Source organism: Balaenoptera ricei, chromosome 9 (assembly GCF_028023285.1).
Source record: "Balaenoptera ricei isolate mBalRic1 chromosome 9, mBalRic1.hap2, whole genome shotgun sequence".
In the NCBI taxonomy this organism is placed as follows: domain Eukaryota; kingdom Metazoa; phylum Chordata; class Mammalia; order Artiodactyla; family Balaenopteridae; genus Balaenoptera; species Balaenoptera ricei.
In genome coordinates, this window is record NC_082647.1 from 112,390,235 (window position 1) to 112,402,493 (window position 12,259).

The window sequence follows — 12,259 nt, forward strand, 5'->3', positions numbered from 1 at the left end:
TAAAATTAAAGTGACTCTCCTTGTACACAGGGATGCACATTATTTGGGGCCATAGTCTCCCTCTGCTCAAAAACAAATGAGATCACTGAGGTGTGCATTGGCATTTGTTGGAGACCATGTTTATAATATTCATGAATATGGAAATGAGCAGCCAGCTCCCAGAATCCCTTGCGTGAAGAACTGGCACTCTGTTTGCTGTAAGTGAAAACTTCTTCCCTTGCAGGTTCAAAAATTTCTCCCCAGGAGAAAACAAAACAAAACAACCTATGGTCTCAGAAGGAAAGTTTAAGACCTGCATAGCTCAAGTGCTAAACTCCTACAAATTATGCTGAAGTCTTATAACATTATTCTAAAATATCCCGTTTGTAAAAGAAGAAAAAGTCTTGCTATGGCTTAAGGGTTTGACAATAGCAAATAGCATTAATAGTAGCAATAAATATAGCATCACAGCTTCTGTTGAATGTCTGCCGTGTGCCAGCTCCTGCTCTGATAATTTAATCATTAGATCTCATATTAATCATAACTCTTACGATAGCATCCTGAGTTAGAGATGCTTATTCCTGTTTTATACATGAGGAGGAAGTTGAAGCTTAGAGAGGGTACGGAATTGAGTTAGATTTTGCCAGCTGCGCAGGAAGAAAAAACTGCCGGATTGGGAAATGCTTTTCTATCAAACACACAAAAGTAAAGTGGCAACGCTAGTGTCACTCGTTGGAAAAATTTTAATACTGGCAACAATAAATTTACTTCAGTATGTGAACAATACTCTTAGGAGGATAAGACGGTGGTCTACATGAATTCTCCAAAATGCTGTCACTTAATTTTGGTGACAAAAAAACCAAAAATTGCTAATTACCCAAAGAGTATTTATATGGTGCTTTCTAAACATACAAGTTAAAAAATAGCTAGCAAGCATACGACTGAGCTGGTCTTGAGATAATGGTTTTCATTTTCATTTTCTTTTATTTTTATTCTGGGTAATTATAATAGTTAGCAAATTAGTTAATAAATTATGAAGAATTAGAATAAAAAAGTCTTTTATTACCATCTAAGCCAAGAGATGAATTGTAAGCTGTCATTTTCCCTTGTCTATTTTTAAAAAGGTATTGTCCAATCATTCCCTTTTTAGTTTGTGCCCATTTTTTAAAATCTTAAAAGAAAGGTCTTAAGAAATGTTTTGCCTCACACTTCTTAGGTCTTGCATTTCAATGTCATGTGCTGTTAATTGCTCCTGGACAGTCATCTTCTCCATGCCCGGTGCCACTCACTTTCCGGGGAAGGGGTACCCACAGGGCCCGGGAGCCAAGGAGAGGAGAAGGCACTGGGGCCTTCTGAGGAATGGCTCCTCCTTTTCCCAGACAGAAGTACTCAGGGGAAAGGTTCTTCCCCAGTCCGGCTCCTCCTTCTCGCTTTAAACAGGGTTGTGTGAGCTGGTTCCCTGGGCTGCTGGGGGCGCCCTTGGGACACGGAGGCGACCAGCCGGGGAGGAAGACGGCAGGGTGACAAGGTGGGAAGACGGTCCTTCGGGACCCCCTCAGGTCACGCCATCAGACCTCCACAATTCCCAGGTGACACGGTGACACGAACGACCCGTAGGCCGCTGTGAGGGCTATTTCGTTCCTCGTCCTGCCCCAGGACACAGTCCGCTGGAAGAAGGGCGCGCTTCCCGGTCTTCCAGGACCGTGTCCCCAGGGCACCAGGGAGGAAAGGGACGCGCCAGCCGGGCGAGGGCGCGAACCGAGATGCAGATTCCAATTCCCCGATTCGGTCTAAAAATGTGTGTGGGGGAGGAGCCCCTCCCGAGGGACAACCGCGCACCTACGTACGCGCCGGTAGGGGCGCTTGGCCGCGGAGCCGCGGGGGCGTGACTGGGGCGTGACTGGGGCGTGGCTGGGGCGTGGCTGGGGCGCGGCTGGGCGCGGCTGGGCTCGGACCCCTCCCGGGGGAGCAGTGCTGCCCCGCCCCTGCGCCCCGCCCACCGTGCGCTCACGCCCCGCCGCGCTCCCCCGCCCCGCCGCACGCTCACGCTCGCACAGACGTATGAATGCGCGCACGCACGCACAGCGGGGCCGAGCCGGCAGCAGCGCGCAGGCGCACGCGGTCCGCGCGCTTTTCGGAAGCCGTAGGTAGGCGGGCAGGGGGGGCGGCGGGCAGGGGGGGCGGCGAGGGGAGCTGAGGCCCGGGAGGGGCGCGGGGCCGGAGGGCTGAGGGGCTTCGCTGGCGGGCGAACGGGCAGACCGTCCCGGGAATGTGTTCTCGCAGCGGGCGCGCTCCCGGCGGCCTGGGGTTCGGAGGCGGCCTGTGGGGAGGGGTGTCCCGGCGGGCGGGCGCCGCGCTAGCGGAGGCTCCGCGGGGGGCAGCCGGGCGAGCCCTGAGCCGGGAGCCAGGCCGGAGGGGAGAGGCTGCACCCGGGGTCCCGGCCGGCGGGCGGTGGGCCGTCCCGCCCCGTGAGCGCCGCAGGGTCCCCAGCCCCGTCAGCGCGGTGACAGCTGTCCCCGGGGACGCCCCGCTCCGGGTGCGGGGGGACAGTCGGTGTGGCGGGGAACATGTACTGTCTGGACGAACGCCACGTCCTACAGCAGGCAGGGAAAACCCCAGGAGATGGGAATGCAGCTTGTGCATCGCTGCCGCCGAGTAACCTTAGTGATACAGACCTAGGAAGTGGTACTCGGGACCAGGCTGTGCCGCTGACGGGTGTGGCCAAGCCGTCCTTGGTTACCTGTGTCCATAGTTCTTGGGGGAATGAATGCGCTGAAAGGACGAAGTAAGACTTGGGAGGTGAATGTTGAGCAAATAGGAGAGGGTGGAAAGGAAAGAGCAGGGTATTTGGGGAACAGTGACAAGAACTCTGTCTGAGCCTTTGTAGGAATCCCAGTTTTGCGGATGATAAAATGGGATGAAGACGTGTAGAGGAACAGGATTTTCATGGTAACTGGAAAGTTGGTGATAAATGGTTTCCAAGTTACCTCATTTGCAATTTCTCATTTCTGCTGTTGCATAAAAGATTAAAATAGGGTAAAATGGAATAGTGGAAAGAGGGATGAATTGTTTGTCAGGAGATGTCAGTTCTAGTTTTGACTTCATGGCTTTAAGCAAATTCGGATCTCACTAGGTCTTAAGTTTATTGTTTTCAAAAATAATTACAAAGATTTATGGACACCTACCTACAATGTGACAGATTCTTTGTAGGGTTTATGGGAGAAACAAAGCTGTATTAAGCATGGGTCTTGCACCAAAAGAACTGCTGATTATTAAGCTATATTTATAGGTAATTTGGAAGGTAAATTTTAGCATACACGAGTTCTTGGTTTTTACTTCAATACGCTTAGGAAGCTTCAAAGTTTTCTTACAAATTTTTCTTCTGGATTGGCAGGTAAATTCTACACATCTGTCAACATGATACATCCATCTACAGTCCTGTTAAAATCATTTTAACTTAATGTAAGGAGGCTTATAAAACTAACATGAAGAAAAAAATCTAAAATAAACCACTTTAATAACACACTTGTTCTCCTATTTCATTTATCACGACAACTTCACTTTTTAATGCTTCCTGTGAAATTGGGAAATTGTGAGAGATTCTGAGGCATCCTGTTTTAAGTGCTCATTTACAAATCCTTGAAAACATTTAGTATATGACTAAATACTACTGTTCGTATTTGTGAGCCATGCTGCAGTGACCTTTGGTGGCAGTATGAAGGGGCATTTACGTGGTGAAGTGCACACTACATGCAGTGAAACTGCTCGTGTGCGTATTCTGGCACCATTGCTCACTGACTGTGTGACCTCAACCAAGCTTCTGAACTCTGTCTGCCTCAGTTTCTACATTTGTGCAATCGAGATGATAATAGTAATTTTTAGGTATTTTCATGTTCATTATTTGACTTGATTCTCATAATGATTTCTCTCATTTTACAGATAAAACTGAAGGCCCAGCGATGTGAAGAGGCTTGCATGAGATCATTCATCTAATTTTCCTAGGGACGGGGCTTGGCTTGGTTTGTTTTGCTTTGCTTGTCTCTAGATCCCTTGGTCTTCCATGTTGCCTTTTGTTTGCTGATTAATTTTAAATCCTCTCCATCTAAACCTTTCCCTAATCACAGGGAAAATTATTATAGAACTAAAACTGTTTAACCCATAATAGAGCATTATTATTATTATTTTTTTTTGGCTACGTTGGGTCTTCGTTGCTGCACACAGGCTTTCTCTAGTTGCGGCAAGCAGGGGCTACTCTTCGTTGCGGTGTGTGGGCTTCTCATTGTGGTGGCTTCTCTTATTGCGGAGCATGGGCTTCAGTAGTTGCAGCACCCGGGCTCAGTAGTTGTGGCTCGCGGGCTCTAGAGCACAGGCTCAGTAGTTGGGCACACGGGCTTAGTTGCTCCATGGCATGTGGGATATTCCCGGACCAGGGATTGAACCCGTGTCCCCTGCATTGGCAGGCAGATTCTTAACCACTGTACCACCAGGGAAGTCCCTAGAGCATTATTAAGTCAAGTCTTTGATCTTTTATATCTTGAATTCCTGAAAGCTATGGTTAACTAGATGCTCCCCTATAAACGGTCTTTCCTTATAAATTTACCTTATAAATGAAAAGTCCAGTGTACCTTCCTTCAGATAGGCAGAGATTTTAAAAGTATGTTTAAAGTATTATGTCTTTGTTTCCTTCTGGATACTGAATCTTTTTCATCTTTGTTGTTTGTTATAGAACCTCTAAAATGCAGGTCTCTAGCTCCAGGTCTGTACACTTGAGTGAATGGCAGAAGAATTACTTTGCAATTACGTCTGGCACGTGTACATCAGGAGAGAAGGCAGATGCGTACCGAGCACAGATTCTCCGCATTCAGTATGCGTGGGCAAACTCTGAGATCTCCCAGGTGTGTGCTGCCAGACTGTTCAGAACATATGCAGAGAAATATTCTGCAGTTATTGATTCTGACAGTGTTGAAACTGGCTTGAATAACTATGCAGAAAACATTTTAACTCTAGCAAGATCTCGGCAAACTGACAGTGACAAGTGGAAGTCTGGATTGTCAATAAATAATGTGTTCAAAGTGAGTAATGTTCAGGAGATGATGCACGCTGGCAGAAAATCCAGAGACTCTCTGTTGGCATCTGTTGATGAGTCAGTAGTCATCCATAAAGTGGCCACTGTCTTTGATCTTCCTAAATTTAGTGTTTGTGGTGGTTCTGGGGAGAGTGACCCATTAACTAACTCAGCCCATGGTGCCGATAGGACCAAAGACTTCCCAGAGGGCAGTCCTTCTTTGAAGTGCCCTCAGAATGCCCAGCCACCTCTGGTCACTGACACCACTAAGACGTGTCCTACAGTCTCAGGACCTTTCGGTGAGTCAGCCATTGCAAAATTCCATGCCACACCATTATTTGGAAATGTCAAAAAGGAAAATTGCAACTTCCCGAAAGCCAACATAGGACTAAATGTGTTCTCATCTAATCAGTCTTGTTTTCCTTCTGGCTTTGAAAATCCACGGGAAATGAAAGCTTTTTATGGTTCTGGCATCATTGATGCACTTTCCACTCCAGTAATGAATAAGGCTTTTAGTAAAACAGAAGATAATGGCCAAAGAGAGGAGAGCAGCCTGCCTACTTTTAAAACTGCAAAAGAACAGCTATGGGTAGATCAGCAGAAAAAGTACCACCAGCCCCAGCGTGCATCAGGGTCTTCACATGGTGGTGTCAAAAAGTCTCTGGGAGCTAGTAGATCCCGAGGGATATTTGGAAAGTTTGTTCCCCCCGTACCTAAGCAAGATGGGGGAGGTCAGGGCGGGGGGACACAGTATAAGCCTCATGGCGCAGGAGCTGCAGACCCAGCACATCCCGTGGATGAGCGTCTGAAGAACTTGGAGCCCAAAATGATTGAACTTATTATGCATGAGATTATGGATCAGGGACCGCCAGTGAACTGGGAAGATATCGCAGGAGTAGAATTTGCCAAAACCACAATAAAGGAGATAGTTGTGTGGCCCATGATGCGGCCAGACATCTTCACTGGCTTACGAGGACCCCCTAAAGGAATTCTGCTCTTTGGTCCTCCTGGGACTGGTAAAACTCTGATTGGCAAGTGCATCGCTAGTCAGTCTGGGGCAACATTCTTTAGTATCTCTGCTTCCTCGTTGACTTCTAAGTGGGTGGGCGAGGGGGAGAAAATGGTCCGTGCACTGTTTGCTGTTGCACGATGTCAGCAACCAGCGGTGATATTTATTGATGAAATTGATTCCCTGTTATCTCAGCGGGGAGATGGTGAGCATGAATCTTCTAGAAGGATAAAAACCGAATTCCTAGTTCAGTTGGATGGAGCAGCCACATCTTCTGAAGATCGTATTCTAGTGGTAGGAGCAACCAATCGGCCACAGGAGATTGACGAGGCTGCCCGGAGAAGGTTGGTGAAAAGGCTGTATATTCCCCTCCCAGAGGCTTCAGCCAGGAAACAGATAGTCGTTAATCTGATGTCCGAGGAGCACTGCTGCCTCAGTGAGGAGGAGGTCGACCTGGTGGTGCAGCACTCTGGTGGGTTCTCGGGGGCTGACATGACGCAGCTCTGCAGGGAGGCGTCTCTGGGTCCTATTCGCAGTTTACAGGCTGCCGACATTGCCACGGTAACGCCGGATCAAGTTCGACCAATAGCTTACAGTGACTTTGAGGATGCCTTCAGAACTGTGCGACCTAGTGTGTCTCCAGAAGATTTAGAGCTTTATGAAAACTGGAACAGGACTTTCGGTTGTGGAAAGTAAATGGGACGCTTGAAATTAAAAGATGGCATCTTTGTAGCCCAGTCTTCCCATTTTTTTTAGCATAGGAGATTGATTAAGTGTACATCAAATGTATATTCTGAATTCTGTACCTCAAATAAAATAGAATAACAATAGCTCAACTTTTACAATTGATTGACTTAGACTATGTTAATATAAGCTCAGTTTTCCTTCCAGTTTCCACCTGATACGTAAGCCTATTCATGCAAAATGGGAATGCACTTTTTTTGTTTTGTTCCTAAGAGGTCTTTTCAAGATGTATACGATGAACAGTGAACTCAAATTGAAACTTAAAATCTGATTTGTATATGAGGATGTATCTGACTTACATGCATCTTTTATTGAAAGTTTCTTCTGAGGATCACATAATTCTTAGTATTGGCTAGTATAGTGGTTTACATTTGAAACCGAGTGTTGCTTACTGTTGTTTAATAGATTTAAAATCTCAACCAAAGCTAAAGTGAAAGTGCCAGTTTTTACTTTGTTCTGGCTTGTAACTGCTTATGGTTTTCTTCCCTACCCAAGGCTAATTAATCAAAACATGTTCAGAAATAGCAAAGTGTAATCTAACATCAGAGACAGGTCCACAGAACTGACAGGGGAAGAATGTTGTGTTTCTCCAGGGGGTAGGTGATGTTTGAAAGTAATATTTTATTTGGCACTACTTTACAACCTGTAGGGTTGGTCTCTTTCAAAAATAAATGTTTTCAGATTTTTAGAACGGACTGTTTTGTTCTCTAAATAGTGCATGTTCTATGTAGAAACATTGGAAAATAGAGGTGAACAAAAAGAAGAAAATAAAAGTCAGTTACGCTACCACTTTGAGGAACACAGTGTTAACATTTCAGCGTCACTTCTTCCAGATGTTTTATACAGGAGTGGGGTTGCGCTATGCCTTCTTGTTTGCAGCTGTTTAAAGTCCCTCATCATCATCTTCCACACTGACGTACTTCTGCATCTTCCCGTGCGTGCGTGCCTGGGACTCCATGATACGAGGGGGCCTATAATTTAGTCAGCCCTGTGTTACAGGCCATTCAGGGCAGTTCCTTAGGTTCACCTTTTGTATATTCTAAATGAAATATGTTAAATGCCTTAGTTATCTTTTTAAAAAACATACATTTCTGGAGTAAAATTCTTGGATTAACCATTTTTAATGCTTTTGGCACGTGTTCTAAATTGTCTTCTGGAACAGTGGTGCTTGTGTAGAATTCCTATCTGCACTGAGTCAAAGTGCCTGTTTACCTGAACCTGGTGGTCATGGACACTGTCCAGCTGCCAGTTGGACAGTACGCAGGTTTTGCACCCATCCATCCATTCAAAAAATATTTATTGGACGCCAGGCAGTGTTCCAGGCACTGAAAGTAGACCAGTGAACAACAGACAAAAGTCCTTGGTATCATGGAGATTACGTTCAAGTTCTAATGTTTTGAGAACAATTCAACTTAAGAAACGGAATTTGAAACTTGTAGTAGATGAATTTAGGCAATTTATATATTGTTTTAATTTTTATTCTTGATCTATTTTTATGCTCTTTTAAAAGCTTTATTTCTCCAACTTTTAGTTTTTCCTTTTGAAATATGTAATTGTCTTTTATCAGAATTTGGATGTTAAATCTCTTAATCTTTTGTTGTATCTTTTAAAATCTTAAGGCATTTCACCATATTCATGGCTATCTTCTTTACAGACCACTTCCACCCACTTGGATCTTACAATTACTGTAGTTATTTAGATTTATGATCAATTGCCCAGGAGGTGTTAGTGTTTTATTTAACTTTGTAACTTGGTCTTAATGTTTATTATCAGTTTTTTCTCGACAGCAACTTCTACCAGTTCTGACTTTTCAACTCCATTGATTATCAACCATGGGGCCATGTCCCTCTGTAGAACTTCTTTTTTTCTTTTTTTTAAAAAATTTTTATTGGAGTATAGTTGCTTTACAATATTGTGTTAGTTTATACTGTACAGCAAAGTGAATCAGCTGTACTTCTTTTAGATTTTGTCCAAGAGAAAAAAAATCTCATTGGCCCAGCTTATCTTGGACAGAGCCATGTCCCTGTTAGATTGTGAAATGGCCCCTCCTGAATTAAGGTCTTCTCTGTTCAAGTGAGACTCTAAACCTGCAAGGAATAAGCAAGTAGGATATTTTAAAGCTGGAGAGAAAATAGGAGATAGGGAATCACTTGGCAGTTTTTTCTATGTTATACCACATTAGAAGCATCCTTTCTCTCAGCATTTTGTGATTTACAGTATGTTTCTGAGGCATTTGGGTAGGAAATTTCCTGAAACTTAGACTTGAGATTTCTTTCTATTTCTACATTATGAATATTCTCTTGATTGAATATGATAATTTTGGGTTGAATTCTTTCCTCCCAAGTGTTTTGTGCTGCACTGTCTTTAGCCATTGTTTTTGAGAAGAGAACATTTACCTGATTTTGTTTGTTTTGTTGTTTTTTTATGTCATTGAAAGATACACTTCCTTTGTAGAAATACACACATTTTACCAACACATGTAACGTTTATATATTAATGCTTAAAAATGTTGGTAGGAATACAGAAATTTATCTGAGTTTTTAATGTCAGGACTTTTTAAATGTTTTTGTTACACATCTAATTATAATTTCTGGTTCTTTTGATGTGTATTCTTTGGGAAATTCTATTCCAATTTATGGTATTTGCCATTCTTTTGAAATTCTAATTCATTTTCTCAATTCCAACATATCAAGTCTGCCTCTACATCAACAAGTTGTTAGGGTGGAATCTGGGTGAAGGGCATGGACTTTGGCACTAAATGGACATGTTAGACTCTGACTCTCTCATTTACTAGTTGGGACTGTAGCTTACCTCTTTGTTCGGTCTCAGTTATGAAATTGGAGTAGTCTCTGCCTATATTGTTGGAGAGACTGACAGAATGACAGTGAGAATGACACAGTAAAATGCAGGTTTGAAAAGCCTGACTGCTCAACAACTGTGCACCCTCCTCTGTCCATCCATCTCGATTCTGCCTTCATTGCTTTGAAGAATCATTCTCTTTTCAACTGTTTCATGTGATTGTCTATTCCAGCTTATTATTCTTAATTCTACCTTAATCCAGCGTGGTACTGGCACAAAAACAGACACATAGATCAATGGAACAGAATAGAGAGCCCAGAAAGAAACCCACACATCTATGGTCAATTAATCTTTGACAAAGGAAGCAAGGATATACAATGGAAAAAAGATAGTCTCTTCAGTAGGTGGTGCTGGGAAAACTGAACAGCTACATGTAAAAGAATGAAAGTAGAACATTTCCTCACACCATATACAAAAGTAAACTCAAAATTAATGATTAAAGTCTTAAACATTAAGACATGACACTAGGCTTCCCTGGTGGCACAGTGGTTAAGAGTCCACCTGCCAATGCAGGGGACACGGGTTCGAGCCCTGGTCTGGGAAGATCCCACATGCCGTGGAGCAACTAGGCCCAGGAGCCACAACTACTGAGCCTGCACGTCTGGAGCCTGTGCTCCGCAACAAGAGAGGCCGCGATGGTGAGAGGCCCGCGCATCTGCAATGAAGAGTGGCCCCCACTTGCCACAACCAGAGAAAGCCCTCGCACAGAAACGAGGACCCAACACAGCCATAAATAAATAAATAAATAAATAAATTTTTAAAAAAGCCAGAAAAGGATCACACCACACATCCTGTTTAAAAAAAAAAAAAAAAAGACATGACACCATAAAACTCCGAGAAGAGAATATAGGCAAAACATTCTCTGACATAAGTCGTACAAAGGTTTTCTTAGGTCAGTCTCCCAAGGCAATAGAAATAAAAACAAAAATAAACAAACGGGACCTAATCAAACTTACAAGCTTTTGCACAGCAAAGGAAACCGTAAACAAAACGAAAAGACAACCTACAGACTGGGAGAAAATACTTGCAAATGATGCGACCAACAAGGGTTTAACTTCCGAAATACACAAACAGCTCAGGCAGCTCAATATCAAAAAACCCCACAAAACAACCCAATCAAAAAATAGAAGCTCTAAATAGACATTTCTCCAAAGAAGACTTGCAGATGGCTGACAGGCACATGAAAAAATGCTCAACATCGCTAATTATTAGAGAAATGCAAATGAAAACTGCAGTGCGGTATCACACCAGTTAGAATGGCCATCATCCCAAAGTCTACAAATAATAAATGCTGGCGAGGGTGTGGAGAAAAAGGAACCCTCCTACACTGTTGGGGGAATGTAAATTGGTGCAGCCACTATGGAGTACAGTATGGAGGTATCTTTAAAAATAGAGCTACCATATGATCCAGGAATCCCACTCCAGGGCGTATATCCAGAAAAGACAGAAACTCTAATTTGAAAAGATACATGCACACCTATGTTCATAGCAGCACTATTTACAATAGCCAAGACATGGAAGCAACCTAATGTCCATCAACAGAGGAATGGATAAAGAAGATGTGCTACATGTATACAATGGAATATTACTCAGCTATAAAAAGAGAATGAAGTAATGCCATTTGCATCAACATGGATGGACTAGAGATTATCATACTAAGTGAAGTAAGTCAGAAAAAGACATATATGATATCACTTATATGTGAAATCTAAAATAAGTGGTACAAATGAACTTATTTACAAAAGAGAAACAGACTCACAGACGTAGAAAACAAACTTATGGTACCAAAGGGGAAGAGGGAGGAGGGATACATTAGGAGTATGGGATTAACAGATACATACTACTGTATATAAAACAGATAAACAACAAGGACCTACTGTATAGCAGAGGGAACTATACTCAATATTTTGTAATAACCTATAAGGGAAAAGACTCATATGTATTCATATATATATGAATCACTGTGCTATATACAACATTGTAAATCAACTATACTTCAATTAAAAAAAAAAAAAAAAGATAGGATTAACATAGTGCAAAACCAAAATGAATCCAGAGTCAGAAGCTCAGCCACTGGTCCCATTCCTGGGCCACATGATGAATTTGGGACCTAAGCTAATAGACCAAATAAAGGCAGCTCCAGCTTTGCTAGGAAAATCATGTCACTAGACATTTGTCTCATTAAAGAGAGGAAACTGTTTCCTGTGTTTTCAGAGAATCCCTGCTGAAATCCTTGGGATGGAAGTAAACTAAACAGGCCTGAAACAATCACAGATGTTGCCAAAATATAATTATTGGTGTTTTAAGAAACTGATAACCAACCCACCAATTCCAGACAGAGCAGACATGATTCAGTAAAGCAACACGTGGGATTGTAAAGCGCCTACTGTAAATGAGCCAGGAGCCCTACCAAGAATTGATGCTCTTCCTGCAATCCCTATGTCTGCAGCTCATGGGAACAGTTTTTCCTTGGTAATCACACTTTTCCCAGCCTTTCATCTGTTGCATGGGTGCAGGACATCTAGAACAGAGCTGTTCAATATATATATATATATAATGAGAACCACATATGTAATTTAAAATTTTCCAGTAACAATGGTTAA

At 43.0% G+C, this 12,259-nt stretch overlaps 1 protein-coding gene across 3 annotated transcripts; it reads left to right on the forward strand.

Moving 5' to 3' along the window:
* Positions 1-2,042: 2,042 nt before the first annotated feature.
* FIGNL1 (fidgetin like 1) lies at positions 2,043-7,488 on the forward strand. Of its 3 annotated transcripts, none has more exons than XM_059932910.1 (3): positions 2,043-2,126; positions 3,919-3,998; positions 4,706-7,488. In XM_059932910.1, exon 3 carries the CDS (start codon positions 4,716-4,718, stop codon positions 6,747-6,749), a length of 2,034 nt encoding a protein of 677 aa, XP_059788893.1. In that variant the 5' UTR covers positions 2,043-2,126; positions 3,919-3,998; positions 4,706-4,715; the 3' UTR covers positions 6,750-7,488. The 3 variants fall into 3 exon arrangements, with proteins under 3 accessions (XP_059788893.1, XP_059788895.1, XP_059788894.1); XM_059932911.1 differs by lacking the exon at positions 2,043-2,126 and adding an exon at positions 3,398-3,441; XM_059932912.1 differs by lacking the exon at positions 3,919-3,998 and having other exon boundaries at positions 2,111-2,126.
* The last annotated feature ends 4,771 nt before the right edge of the window (positions 7,489-12,259 follow it).

Excerpts from the sequence above, each read along its gene's own strand:
- FIGNL1 (XM_059932910.1), top strand. The coding sequence starts at position 4,716 with ATGCAGGTCTCTAGCTCCAGGTCTGTACACTTGAGTGAATGGCAGAAG.